General features: G+C 40.2%; 1 protein-coding gene across 2 annotated transcripts in view; it reads left to right on the top strand.

The window, feature by feature from the left end:
• ERI3 (ERI1 exoribonuclease family member 3) overlaps window positions 1–15,105 on the top strand; it is a 315,640-nt gene that overhangs the window by 53,375 nt on the left and 247,160 nt on the right. For both annotated transcript variants that reach the window (XM_015422947.1, XM_015422948.1), the window contains exon 3: window positions 1,853–1,969. In XM_015422947.1, coding sequence (XP_015278433.1) covers window positions 1,853–1,969 — 117 coding nt within the window. The remainder of the gene's footprint in view (window positions 1–1,852; window positions 1,970–15,105) is intronic.

Genomic DNA, 15,105 nt, shown 5'->3' with positions numbered 1-15,105 from the left:
TAGTCACGGACATTACACATATAGTTATGTATGGGAGTGGAGCAGAAGCAGACTTTCTATGTTGTCTTGACTTTCCATGTGGGAGTCACAAAGGCTTGAGTAAAGTGAAATACACTGTACCTTCAACTTTAGATTTTGGCATGTGGATTTCAGTGTATTATGTAATGGGATAGTGTTCGAATTTGAGAGCTGGGATTTGTTTGAAAATTAAATGTATGCATATATAACTTGCACAGGATCCACAAGAATATGGTAAATAATCCTTGCTTTCCCCAGCTCTGAAACATGCTATTTCAGATGAGTGTAACTGTTTAGGTTTGCACTCTTAGGTTGTTTCTTGTTATGATTTGGAATTATCATTGGCTTCTTATGAATTGGTATTGTACTTACTTAAAACTCAGTGATCCGGATTGTTTTTTGTAGGTATATTATATTATATAAAAAGTAAAGGTTCCCTTGCTCGAAAGCCAGTCGAATCCGACTCTAGGGTTGCGGTGCTCATCTACGTTTCAAAGCCAAAGAGCCAGCGCTGTCCAAAGACATTTCCGTGGTCATGTGGCTGGCATGACTAAACACCAAAGCGCACGGAACACTGTTACCTTCCCACTTAAGTGGTACCTATTTATCTACTTGCAATTTCTTGCTTTCGAACTGCTAGGTTGGCAGGAGATTATATTATATAGAGCTAACATAACATTACTCTCTGGCAATATATACCATATATATTGCCAGAGAGTAAAGCTGAAGTGCACGTTATGTTAGCTTTACACATTTGGAACTCTGGTTCTAAAGTCGTGTTCTTTGAAGTAAGCCTCACTGATTTCAGTAGAACTTTTTTTCATGTAAGAGCACTTGGAATTGCAGACATAAACCATCCAAAAGCTAGTAGAATTGTACAAGTGGCATTTTTTTTCTTTTTGCCAATAACTGTGAAAATACAGGTCAGTTAACATGGTCTGTAGCTGTGATTCAGCATCCTCAAGTGACATGTCAAAAGGATCCATAAATCTTCGATAGTGGTGCCTATCTCCTGTAAACTGGGAAAATCTTCTTTCAGAGACCATTGTTCAGCATCACTTTGTAACCCTAGTTGTAATATTGTCAGGAGATAACCATTAGCAAGTTATGATGTATTGCAAGTAATTTCTTTTTCACTAGGCTAAGGGAGTAGAAGATGTTTAGGGTAGGTGGATATTAGAGGAATAAACAGGTCTGATAGTCTCAGGATCTGGGGGTCAGTGCTATCTTGCCAAAATTGTGAGATGGATTTGGAAGGCATCTATAATCTTTGCAAGCTACATTTGTGTACCTGTTGTGTAGAAACTCCAGGATCTTCCACACAATAGGGAGATGGAAGAGGTGATCCTGATTGGTGCTCCTTTTTGTTGCTGCTGTTGTTGTTTCATAACTATGTGTTCTTCCATGGAGTTGCAGCTTGACTTTATTTTGTATTTTTTAAAATATCTATTTGAAATTATAAGATAGTGTAAACTGGGGGCCTGAAAAGTATCATTGGAAGAGGAAACAGTTTCGAACGCCTACTTGTTACTCTCCTCCCGGATTTTGTAAGCTTTCAGGGACTTGATATGGTTACTCCTTCCCTTTCTCTTTAACTGACTCTTAGCTGCTCTAAATGTCCTTTGGTCCTCAAACTGGTTTGGTTCTAATCATGCTATTTTAAGTGGTTTTTCTTTGGGTTATTTCTGGAGAGTCTCCTGAATATGTTGACACTTCTATCTTGTCTGTGGGTGGCTTGGTTTTACTTGTTTTGTGATTGACATGGGGTAACCAGTTTATTATGTATAGTGATTTTTTTTATTGGATTCATTAACACTTCATCTTCTTATTCCAGGAAATCATTGAGTTCCCCATCCTGAAGCTAAATGGCAGGACAATGGAGATTGAATCCACCTTCCACATGTATGTGCAGCCAGTGGTCCACCCACAGCTTACACCTTTCTGCACAGAGGTAAATTTTCCTGGAGCTGAGTGTTACCTGGTGGGGATGGCACCTTCTTGAAACAGCTAAAATGTACGCTGTTGCTCCTGAGCTTTATTTAAAGTTGTTGACATCTCTCTTAACCTGCTGCTCCTTTTAAACTAGAACACCAGAATTCACTAGTTCAGTGATTCTTAAGCTGTAGTAAGTTGAGGAGCCCCAGTCTGATTAATTTTTTTTCATGTAAGGACAAGCCTTACCCTACACTCTCCACCAGCACACACCACACAACTTCATCTTTTCAGAGTGTGTGCAGTAAGCCTCATATGTCCTGTGAAGGCTCCAGTCTTCTCAATAATATAATGAGACTGTTATCAGTTTCATTTTATGAGCAAGTTTATGAGTAATGTTCTTATCATATATACATGGTCTACAAGGGAATAGCTGATTCTGTAAGGGTTGCAACTCAGTTTCGCCCTTTAACTGGAAGTGACTTTGCACTGAAGACAGCAAGACAGCTTAGTAACTGCTAGATAGAGACCAGTTGAACAGGGGTGGGAAGCTGAGCAACTTTCATAGGAGTTCAAAGAAATAGAAAGACCAGCATCATATGTAACCTGGACTTCTGATATTCCGTTGAAAAACCCTCTATAGTATTATTGTCCGTGGATGCAAATGGACGTCTCTCTCTCTCTGCTGAAATCCTTTGCATTGGAAAATCAGTTCAACTTTATACTGGAAGTAACATAAGATGACTGCATTAGGGCTTTACCTCCTTGATGCCACTCAGCCAGTTTGAGTCTCTATAGCTGAGTTGTTGGTTCCCAGCAACCAAGCGGCACATTTATTGGCTAGTGCTTTGTGGTAATGTGGAATCTAGGTGACTGTGGATGTCAGTAGTTCTGTGAGCTCCAGCCATTTGAAAGAATGGGAAGCCGATTCTGGTCCCCTCCCCTGAGGTGAAGAATCTTAGAAAATTGATAGGGCTCAGTTTTAATGTTAGTCTGATGAGATGTGACTTCTGTCATGGGTCCCCAAGAGTCCAGGGACACCATTTGAGAAATGTTACACTAGTCAGTTGTATATACATATGCATAGCTGCAGCTGGGTAGTACTGTATAGAGCTGGGGTGTCAAAGATATGGCCTGCGAGCTGCAAGCCAGCCCAAGAGCAGCTGACTCTGAGCTGCTTCCTGGCTCCTGTTTGTAATGTCGCAGCTCCTTTTCCCCAGTCTCTCCTATTTCCTGCTTCAGGAGGTGAGAAAGAAAGCCTTGCCTCCATTGGCTGAGGGCTCCTCCCCCCTCCCCTTCCTTCTCTGGGGAGGGAGGAGGAGGAAGAGAGACACAGAGAGGGTAAAAATGGCGTCTTGTGGGACTTTTCAGAAGACCAGGGAGGGAGGGGGAGAGAGAGAGGGAGAGAGTGTGTGTGTGTGTGTGTGAGAGAGAGAGAGAGAGAAAGAGCACGACCTGTGTTTAGACCCAGAAATGTTTTATTCCAGGTATGGGGGTGGGGAAGAGTCCTGTGTTTAAACCCAAAAAACATAAGAGAGAGAGAGAGACCATCCCATGGCACTTGGAGAGATCCCCCTTTCCATTTCTAACAGATGAGGGGGGAGAAACCTAACAGCACACCTTGCATTCCTTATTAGTGAAAAGGAAGAAGAATACAGCAGCACCTTAATGACTAACAAAATTTGTGGCAGGGCATGAGCTTTCATGAATCACTGCTCACTTCCTCAGATACAGCTGGAATGTGAGTTCATCTGTCCTTACATCTTGGAAAGTGAAGTGATTTCAGATGCCAAATGACAATAGCAGGCATTGATAATGAGAGAAGAAATCTAGGTCTCAATTCAGTCCAGGAGTTCACATTTTCTTGAGCTTCATGATCAGTTGCAATTCAGCAGTCTCTCTTTCTAATCTCCCTTTGAAATTCCTTTGTCAGAGAACTGCTACTTTTAGGTCACCAAATGTCCCCCCACTGGTTTTTGAATGTTGTGGTTTCTAAAAGTGGTAGAAAGAGTAAGAGTCCAGTAGCACCTTTAAAGACTAACAAAATTGTGGTAGGGTATGTGCTTTTGTGAGTCACTGCTTACTTCTTCAGACTTATTTCCACTTATTCTTTGCATCCTCCTTCACTGAATCCTCCTGTACCAAATTGAGACCTAGGTTTCCTGTCTCATTACCAATGCTGATATTGCCACGCCTCTGTATATTACACCAATACTGATATCTCCACCCCTTTGCATATCACACCTAATCCACTCACACCTGCTATAGCCATTTGGCATCTGAAATCATCTTTATAAAGTTTATATCTCCAGTACCTTGTGTTACATTTTATGGCACACATGGCCCAGCCTGGCAAAGTGATATTTATGTCAGATCTGGCCCTCGTAACAAATGAATTCAAGACCTCTGATGTAGAGTCTAGGGGATTTCACTGAACAAATTTGAGATTGGGGAACCTAAATAAAATGACTAGCTCTCACCATTGTTGAGAAATAGTGGAAGATGTGTGTGCCATTTCTAGTTAAAGCTTAAAAACTAGATAGATCTGGCCAAGGACTCTAGTTTTTTGTGGTGTCAGACTGGTTCCTTGCACTGCCACATGCCATCACCCCCATTTTCTGAGTTCTTTTCTTTCTTTCCCACCACTGCACAGTTAACATGCAAAGAAAACCCCAGTCTGCAATAAATAAGATGCAGATTTATGAACATGCAGTCTGCATATTCACTGCCACAGGAGGTGGTGGGGGCTACAAGCATGGACGGCTTCAAGAGGGAATTGGATAAGCATATGGAGCAGAGGTCCATCAGTGGCTATTAGCCACAAGGTATAGATAGGAACTCTCAGTCCATCAGTGGCTATTAGCCACAAGGTATAGATAGGGACTCTCAGTCTGGGGCAAGTGATGCACTGTGTTCTTGGTGCTTGGGGAGCAACAGTGGGAGGGCTTCTAGTGTCCTGGCCCCACTGGTGCACTTCCTGATGACACCTGGTCTTTTTGGCCACTGTGTGACTGGACTGGATGGGCCATTGGCCTGAATCAACATTGGCTTCTCTTATGTTCTTATGTTCTCTTCTATATGCTCTTGTGTATAACTTCATGTGTTGATAAAAGATGAGTACCTGGCTGTTAAATTCAGTCTTTTAAATGAAAATTTTTGGAGCCTCTGTAGATAGAGATGAATAACACTTGAAATACAAACTATAAACCCAAGGAGACGAGAGAGACTCAAATATGGAATTCTCATTCAGAAACTTTCGCCCGGAGATCTTATTCTCTGTAACCTTGAATGATTTGCACAGATAATCTGTGTTACAATGTTTTAGTTGTAAAATGAAAGATAACAGTTCTTCTCACAAGTAGAGACTGTATTGTAATACATTAAAGACTGGATTGTCTCCTAACTATGCTGATGGAAGGCATTTTGCCAGCTAAACTGGGGTGGGTGGGTTTTTTTGCTGATTCCCTTCTCCTACTGCATACCCTCTTTCACCCCCTACACTGTAAGTGCAGGACTAGGGAGAGGGGGTTGGCACATGACATAATGCAGCTGGACAGAAGGGGGTAGAAGATTCTATCACTGAAGCACTGCTGTGGTGACAATGCAGAATTTGCCCCAGTTCGCCTTTCCATTCTGTTTTTAACAGTGCCATCCTAAGCAGAGTTATACCCTTATAAGTCTTTTGAAGTAAATTGGCTTAGAAGGAGGTAGGAGGAGGAGGAGATTGGATTTATACCCCGCCCTTCACTACCCAAAGGTGTCTCAGAGTGGCTTACAAACTCCTTTCCCTTCCCCTCCCCACAACAGACACCCTGTGAGGTAGGTGGGGCTGAGAGAGCTCTTTCAGAAACTGCTCTTTATCCAAGGACAGCTCTTATCAGAACTACGGCTTGCCCAAGGTCATCCAGCCAGGTGCAAGTGGAGGAGTGGGGAATCAAACCCGGTTCTCCCAGATAAGAGAACACGCACTTAACCACTACGCCAAACTGGCTCCAAGCTCTACTTAGGCTAGTACTGTACATCTGTGGAAGACCTGTACAGTAAGAAAGCTGGAAAACTTAGCAAAATCATAGTTGTGTGGTGAATGACTGCAGCAAGCAACATAATTCTTTGGGTCATGTAATGAACCTCTCATTCTCCTAGCACTTACTTCCGCTCTGTCCTCTACCCCTGCCACATAACCAGCTTTTCTTATAAGTTTTTGTCTAAACAGCTGTAAAGCAATCCCCCTCTTTTTTATGTTTCTGCAAAAACACTGATTTTGCTAAATACCAGTAAAAGGCTTTGTCTCTGCACCTCTGCTTATAAATGGTATGCTTTATAGGCCTCTTTGTCTGCACAAAAAGGCTAGGCCCAGTTATCTGATGGTATGCCAGAGACAAGTGTTTATGTAATCAGCAAACTGTCTTGGGCTAGAAATACGATGGTGTATGAGATAAATGCCAGAGCAAAATCCATGTTGCTGACATTGCCTTGAAGCTTGTCTAGTGCATTGCCCTCTTCTGTCTGTGCACCAGGGAAAGCTGTAGTGCTTTCTGTGGCACAGGAAATCATAAGTGGAAAATGGACTAACTGCATTCTGAACTTTCTGCAAACCTGTATTGAAAATATGTCCTTTATGTCTGAAGTAAAGTAGTTTTTTAGAAATCTATTTTGTTAGGGTGGGCTTGAGCCAGAATGTGGTCCTGGACTAGCACTAGTTCCAGTTCCTTACTTACATAGATTGTGGACTATTTTCCATCTAACTGCAAAAACTTCCTCAACAGGGGGAGCTAGGAGCTCCATAATGGCCTGTGGTAAAAACCTTCTGGCTTCCTTTCTCCCATCTTTTCTCAAAGCCAGGTAGAGAAACTCCAAATACTGCAGGCGTTTTCTTATTTGCATAGAATAGGGGAAGTATAAATCTTAGTGGATGGGCTGTTTTATGTTATCCCCCAAATGCTAGTGGTAATTATAGGGCAGAGAAAGGAAAGCCTAGTGAGAAAGAACTGGAGGAATTCTAAAAGCCATTCCCAATATTACTTTCTCCCTAAACAGGTTTTTAAAATGCAAGCAGAATAGAGGTTTACAATTTCTGGAAATTCTGAAGCCATGGATAAAAAACCTGGCCTCTGAAAGAAAATGAAATATTTGCAATGTTTTCTTTCTTGTCAAATCTAAACATTTTCAACTTTAAGAACAACAAATGCATAATTTATAATTTAGTGTATAAAATTGTACTAAATAGCCTATCTGTGTCATTTAAAACAAAACTATAAATCTACCCAATACTTGAGGGAGAAGGGGGGGCGGGAACTGCTGCACCCTATGCTATCTTAGCACATGTAAAGTTTTGTCATCTCAGAGGTAGGAATTAAAAAATGTTAAAATTATATATATATAATTATATATATATATGCTCAGAAACAATCTCATATAGTCACAATAGCTAGGGTTACCAGTACATTTGGATATCAAGTTAAACTGTAATATTTAAAACACCAAATAAATTACCATAGTTGAACACATGATAGCATTGTTGCCAGAATGATTCACATTTTAACAACAAACTTATCATTGAAATTATGTTGTATATAACAGTATACATAGGAATCAGCATTCTCTTATGCTGTGATTTATGAAAATGCAGTATGGGTATCTGTGACAGAAGTTTTGGTTCACGTGCAGCAATCAAACTATGGCTTTTTAGATGTGGAAAAGCATTTGAAAATGTCAGTTGAAATTTTATGCTAGAACAATGATCAACTTTGCAATGCGAACTGGATAAACTGCTGAAACAGTTCATTTGGCAAGGCAAGAGACCAAGAATAAAGTTAAAAGCATTACAGGATGCAAAGGAAAGAGCTGGATTTGCTCTACCAGATTGGTCTCTATAGTATAAAGCATCTACACTGATGTGGGTGAAAGAATGGATCACATTGGATAACTCAAGAATACTAATGTTGGAGGGTCATGATTTAGTATTGGGCTGGCATGCATTTGTTTGGTATGGTAGAGATAATACACACAAGTATTTTAAACAGCACATCCTTAGAAGATCCTTACTGAAGGTATGGGAAGAAACTAAAAGACTTTTTTATACCAAGATATGAAAATGGGTCTCATGAAGCTTTCGCTAATCATAAATTATTCCAAAAAAATCCAGTGTGGTGATATGAAGATTTGTTTGACAATAAAAATCAGTTGAAGTCAACAGATGTTCTTAAAAAGCAAGATACTAACTTGAGCTCGTGGGAAAGAGCACAATTAGAGTCTAGATATCTTAAGGATAAACAAATGGGTTTTCATGATAAGATGACAGAAATGGATAAAATATTGATTCTTAATGATGAAAAACTTATTAAAAATTGTATGTTATAATATGAGAAATGAAAACACAAGATGAGGTGGTTAAGTGTTCTATGGTGAAATGGGCACAAAATTTAGGACAATGGTCAAAGATTTGGAAAACAAATACAAAAATTACCAAAGCAATTTCTTATAAAGAAAATATTTATAAAATGTTTTATAAACGGTATATTACTCCAGATACATTAGCAAAATTTTATCCCAATATGTCTAATGATTGTTGGAAATGTCAAGAAAATGTTGGCTCTTCCATATGTGGTGGACCTGTGGTAAAAGCAAAAAATATTGGGCCTGGATACATGAAATATTGCATTTTATTTTTAGAAACTAGCATACCCTCTGTACCAGAATTGTTTTTATTGAATATAGTTCCAGAAAATTGTAAAAAAACCAGGACTTTTATTTGATTATACATGTTGTAACAACTGCTAGAATAATATATGCTAAATACTGGAAAAAAAGAGATACCATCAAAAGAAGAAATAATAAATAAACTACTGGAAACTGCCGAGATGGACAAATTAAGTTTATTGTTGAAAGGACAAAAGGAGATTTTTGAAAACACATGGTCAAGACTTTACAGAAGGATTGAAGAATACATTAAATGAACTTTGCATACAACCAAAGCAGAATACAATTAAAGCATAATAACAAGATTATTAATAAGTTCCATGTTAAGGTGCAAAACTCAAGAGATACTTAATGGTTTCGATTCTCCCAGTCTATGTTTTGTTTGTAATTTTGTGTTGCTGTATTGGTTTTTTGTTGTTATAAAATTAAAAATATATTTTTAAAAAAAGAACGGAAATAGTTGATTCTCATAATTAGATCTGCGCTTACTCCAAATGCCTCTCTTTTTTAATTCTTTCTCTTTACCTTGTAACTAAAAAAGGTTTTATTGGGAATAACTCTGCTATGTTGACATAGGTCCTGAAAGCCTCTCTGGCTTTATTCTGAAGTGCCAGCAGGTAATGGTATGGATACCTTATTCAATTAATTCTTTCTGTATCTGGTGGCAACTTATAAAGCCTTCCCCCCCTCACTTTAGGTCTCCTCCCAGCTTGTTTCATCTTCCTCCATGTCTTCACACTCTTATAAAATGTAAGCTTGTTCCTTCATATCTTCACATACTTATAAAATTCAAGCTTCATGTCAGGCCCCCTCCTTTTGAACTAAAAAATTACCAATTTGGTTATGAAATATGCTTTATTTTGGACATAATAAGATTACCAGCTGTCTAAGTGCTTAAGAACATATGAAAAGACTGTTCAACAAGACCAGTGGTCCATATAGTCCAGCACCGTGTTTCACACAGTGGTCCAACCAGTTGCCATATAGGGCAAACCAGGGCATGGAACTGGTATTAGGACGTTTGTTGTCTCTAGATGCGGAGGCTCCCTTCAATCACCATGGCTAGTAATTAATGGACCTATTATCCATGAATCTGTCTAACCTCCCTTTAGAGAGATTTGTGCTCGTGGCCATTGCTACCTCCACTGACAGTGAATTCCACATTTTAGAAAAGAAGTATTTCCTTTGTTCTGAATATATTTCAATTTCATTGTGTGCCCCCAAGTTCTAGTATTACAGGAGAGGAAGAAAAAACTTCCATCTACTTTCTTCATCCCATATGTAATTTTATAAACCTCTATCATGTCTCCCTTTAGCCATCTTTTTTTCTTTTCCTAGATTCTCCAGCCTGTCATAGGAAAGGTGCTCCAACCCACTGATCAGCTTGGTTGTCCTCCTTTGTCCTTTTTCTAGTTCTGGAATGTACTTTTTGAGGTACAGCAACCAGAACTGCACACAATATTCCAAATGAGAGTCCATCCCATGGCCCCCGCTGACATTTTAGAGGCAGTTGTAGTTTTTAAAAGTTTCTGCAAGGCCCTAATCCAAATTAGGCATGAGTCTTTTTTCCCCCTTGCCTTTTCAAGCGCCAAAACAGTCATGGGGGGCTGTGTTTATGTTAGTGTGTCTGTGAGGCTGCAATGTAACTTTATACAAGGGCATTACAATATTGACTGTTTTATTTTCAGTCCCTTTCCTAATAATTACTAGCATGAAGTACTGGGTCAAGTTTTTCATTGAATTTTCCACGACAACCCCAAGATCTCTTTCAGTCTCACTCCCAACCAGTTCAGACCCCATCAGCATATATTAAAAATTATGATTTTTGTTCCAGTATGCATCACCTTACCTATATTGAACTTCATTTGCCACATGGTTGCCCACTCACCCAATTTAGAGAGATCTTCCTGTAACTCCTTACAATCCACCTTGGTTTTTACCATCCTGAATAATTTGGTATCATCTGCAAACTTGTCTACTACACTACTCAGCCCCAATTCCAAATAACCTTTGAGCAAATTAAATAGAACTTGTTCCAGCACCATTCTTTATGGGATCCCACCACTCACTTTCCTCCATTTTGAGAATTGTCCATTTATACCTACTCTCTGCTTCCTGCCATTTAACCAACTCTTAATTCATAAGAGGACATCTCTCATCCCATGATTGCTAAGCTTACTCAGGAGTCTTCAACAAGGTATCCTGCTTAAGTTCAGGTGTATTCTGTTTACTTAATAGTTTAAACTTGATGACAGTTTCTAGTTCATTTTGTTGCTTTTCAATTAGCATTTTGCATAAGATAATGTACAATTAGATGGGCCGTCTTATATACCTGTGTTTAACTTCTGCTTTTTGATGTTTGGCCCCTCAGAATAACCATGAAGATAACCTTTCCTCTTGTTTTGATTTCATAGCAACACCTTTCTGTTTAAATCTACATGTTACAAATGAGAAGTGTATTGTGTACATTAAACAGCTTGCGATGTGTAGATAGTTAACTTTGTATTGTGTGTGTATGTGAAATAGCTGTTGATCTTGTCAAGATGCTGATGCTGAGTGGCAGACATAAGCCCAGAAGTCAGAACAAGTATTATGCAAGGGACTCAATGATAGGCATCTTTCTCCCATCAATATCACTTCTATTGGGAGGGTCTTGTTATTGAGTCAAGATACTTTGTAAACTTGTTCCTTTTGTACATAAACTTCCTAGGTTCAGGAGGTGATTAGTAGAATGAATTCCCTGAATATAAGCAAGGAAAGTTGGGGGGGAAAGGAGAACATGGGTGTATGTATGGTGTGTTCTCAGCAAGGTTATCCTCTCTCTGTTTCAACATGTAGACTGTTATCTGTGATGGAGAAGAGAGCTAAGGGGAAAGTACAAGTAGGGCACAACTGTGTGATTGTCTTAACAAAGTTGTATGTTTCCACTCAGCATTGTATATGAAAATTCTCCAGTTTTCAGAATAGAGAAGGAAGCTCTGTTTGGTGGGTGTGACAAAAAGTGATGCCAAAAACCATTTGCAAATAATGTAAATGAATGCTTAGTCCAAGCCTTGACAAATTCCAGGTGCCAGGTTGCTATCTATCTATCTGTCTGTTCTGTCTGTCTATCTATCTGGTCGGTCTGTCTGGTTTTCAGCAATGATTTTATTGTAGCATATCTTAGCAATTTTCAGTGGAAGTACAAATGTTTGGTTCTAACCAGTTTTTCCATTGGTGAAAAACGAGTATTCTTTGATCACCAACAAGGCTATATGGGGGTTTGTGGATTTGCATGGATAGAAGCCATGTGGATTGGGGGCTGTAATAAGGAGGGGAATTGGCCAAGATTGACCAAAAAGGAGTGAAAGCCAAAACTTATTTACCATTTGACATCAGATCGTTCTGTTGTATGAGCATTAGGTTCTTATCATTGCTTACTTATATGTAAACTTAACTTTACACTATCTGATGGGGATGGATGAATTTACTTCTTAATCAGTTAGTTTCTGTACTGGTGCTAATATTAAATTAAATGGAGTTTTTAAAAGTAATAATGGAATGTTGAAAAATTGGGGTGAAGTTAGGCTAGGGTTAAAGGTCAGCTTTTGTTGTGGCATAATGATCAGAGTTACCTTTACATTTATTTATATAATACAAAACTTTGACAAACTTTAATAAAACTTCAAGAAACTGTGGAAAAGTCAGGATTAGGTTTTGTGGTAGCAATAATTAGAAAATTTTGTCAAAATATGCAACCCTGAAGGATGAAAAATGAGTCTTTTGGGAGGTGCGACCTGAGCCAAAGAACATGTGTTGTAGCCTAATATAGGCTGTAGCTGTTGACTGTGGGTGGGATCCAGAATGCTGTAGCCATTCTGTTTGTATATTAGCCCTCTACGCACAATTAGACCCGACATAGGAATGAATGCCGGGCAGATTTAAAGGGTGCGATCAGACAACAACATCTGGGAAGTGCCCCAGTCGTCGGCAACCTGTTCTGCTCCGCCACAGAAGCTGAGTTAAAGGACACCAGGAGAAACAAATAACTTTGTTGTTATTAGTATGTAGTGGTTTTATTTTTATGATTTTATTGGATTGTATTGGTTTTATGTATGGGCTTATGCCCCTGTAAGCCGCCCTGAGCCCGCTTGCGGGGAGGGCGGGGTAAAAATGTCTAAATAAATAAATAAATGGGTTGTGATGTACTTTCCTGTGTCTGATCAGGCCATCCCGACTCCGTGTCGTTTTTTCCCCTTCACAGTATGCGCATCATTGCAAGAAGGAAATCTCTTTGCTTTCCCCAACATCCACAATGAAGTGATTTCCACTTGCACATTGATGGGTTTGTGTGTATTTGGATCCCTACATGTATAATTGGGGCCATTCCACTCCAGTCTTCCTCTAAAACCATTAATGTTAAATAACAAGTTATTCATAAGCAGTGTTATACCCTTCTAAGCCAATTAAAGTCAACAAACTTAGAATAGTGCAGTTCTATTTAGCATTGCACTCTATGCCTAAGCAGGTCTACATGGAAGCAAGTTCCATGTTAGTCTAAGGCACTTACTCCCAGCAAGGTGTCCTAAAGATTGCAGCGATGCTATCTTCTTATACTATCTATAGTCTAAAAAACTCATCATAGAAAAGGGAGGAAGAAACTAAGGAAGTACAAAACCGTTGACTTTATAAATCTGTTTTCCCTTCCAGAGCACAGGAGCCCTGTGGGCAGCAGCTATTACCAAATTAAACTGTGGATTAATATACAAACAGTTTAAAAAATGCAAAATGCAGTCTTTCTGCCCCCTTCTCTCTTTAAAATTTCACCTAATAAATGAGTTGATGAACTTCGGGAGTCTACCTAGAGGAACTCTGCATTCAGAAAATTAAAAATTTCCCCCTAAAAGGTGTATATTACCATTCCATGGAAGTTGCTGTGAGAAACTAATCTTCCCATTATAAGAAGCTTATTCAGCTAGTCAGGTATTTGGTATTCATTAAACATAATTAAAGTTTAATTGGAGTTTAATCTTCCACCACCCCCCTTCCAATGCCAGCCCGCTGAAGGGGGAAGCCAGCTTGCTGGTATTCTGTGTTTTCTATATACATAACACTAACAGTGGTACTTTGCAAAGTATCTTAAGCAAAAGGTTAGGCTTCACCCCAGGGAAGCTGCAGTCTAAAATGAGAAAGGATACACCTCTGTCGCCACTACGGGGAGGGTGGCAGAGTTAACGTCTGCCTTCAAACTGGGACTCATTAACCCTAACCCTTTTGGCCATTTAAAGCCTCCCTTTCCTGCCAAGTTATTCTGTACCACTGTAACAGGACTCAGTAGTGAAAGAGTGTGTGTGGGGGTGGTAACTGCTACCATCAGCTAATCTGAGAGTATCTCTGGCTGGATGTATTTGCACATCTAGCTCTCTGTTTAGAGGATCCATCTGGTTGCCATGTCTCCTATTTTGCATGTACTAACTAGTGCAGGGATGATCTGTCACACCATCACAATTTCAAGGTATTGTGCTCACCTATTGGCTCTCCCCTTTACCACTTTTTGGATAGCGAGACTGAATAATTGTGGTGTGTTTACAGAGATCAGGCTTAGACCATTTCAAATATGAAGAAGGTTAATAAAAATAAAAAGAGTACACATGGTGTTTTCAGACACCAGACTGAGGAAGGATGCAAAGAAAAAGTGAAAACATGCAATACTCTAAAGCCTAATCTCTGTTCTTATCCTAAGAAATGTTGCTGCTAGGGTGCTAGTAAATCTTGGAAGTTAAAGCATTCCATCATTACTTTAGTGTTTAGAGTAGGGATTTCTCCCCATTGTCGGGCCGGTCACATGCTCGACTTGATCTTCGCGGCGGAGGTGAAGGTGGACCGGATCACTACAGAGGTAGTGCCATGGTCGGACCACCGGGCCCTGAAGGCCTGTCTGAAGGTTCCACCCCGACCCTGCTTAGGCGGCGAGCAAATTTATGCTCGCCCGCGGCACCAAATGGACCCTTTGCGGCTCCAGATGGCCCTGTGGGATCCAAGGCCCCCTGGTGGCTCGCTGGATGAGCTGGTGGAGGACTGGCATGTCCGGGTCTCCTCGGCCATCGACGAGATCGCTCCCAGGCGCCCTCTCCGCACTCGTGCTAGGCGAGCGCCTTGGTATACCCAAGAGCTGTGCAAGCTGAAGCAAGAACTGAGATGGCTAGAGAGATGGTGGCACCGAGCTCGTGACGAAGCATCTAGGGCATCTTATAGGACGTTTATGAAAGCCTATGAGATGGCAGTCAAAGCCGCAAAGAGAGATTTCTATGCGGCCACGATTGCATCTGCTAGCTCAAGCCTGGCCCAATTATTTAGTACATTTCGGTCCTTGGCAGCTCTGCCACAGGGCAGACAAAACGCTAGGGGATTGGATATCGGTTGTGAGGCATTTGCGAGCTATTTTGCAGATAAAGTCTCGGTGCTCCGCCGTGATCT

This window comes from Gekko japonicus, unplaced genomic scaffold (genome assembly GCF_001447785.1).
Source record: "Gekko japonicus isolate JY-2015 unplaced genomic scaffold, Gekko_japonicus_V1.1 scaffold117, whole genome shotgun sequence".
NCBI lineage: Eukaryota > Metazoa > Chordata > Lepidosauria > Squamata > Gekkonidae > Gekko > Gekko japonicus.
This window is presented reverse-complemented; position numbering and strand designations above follow the sequence as displayed.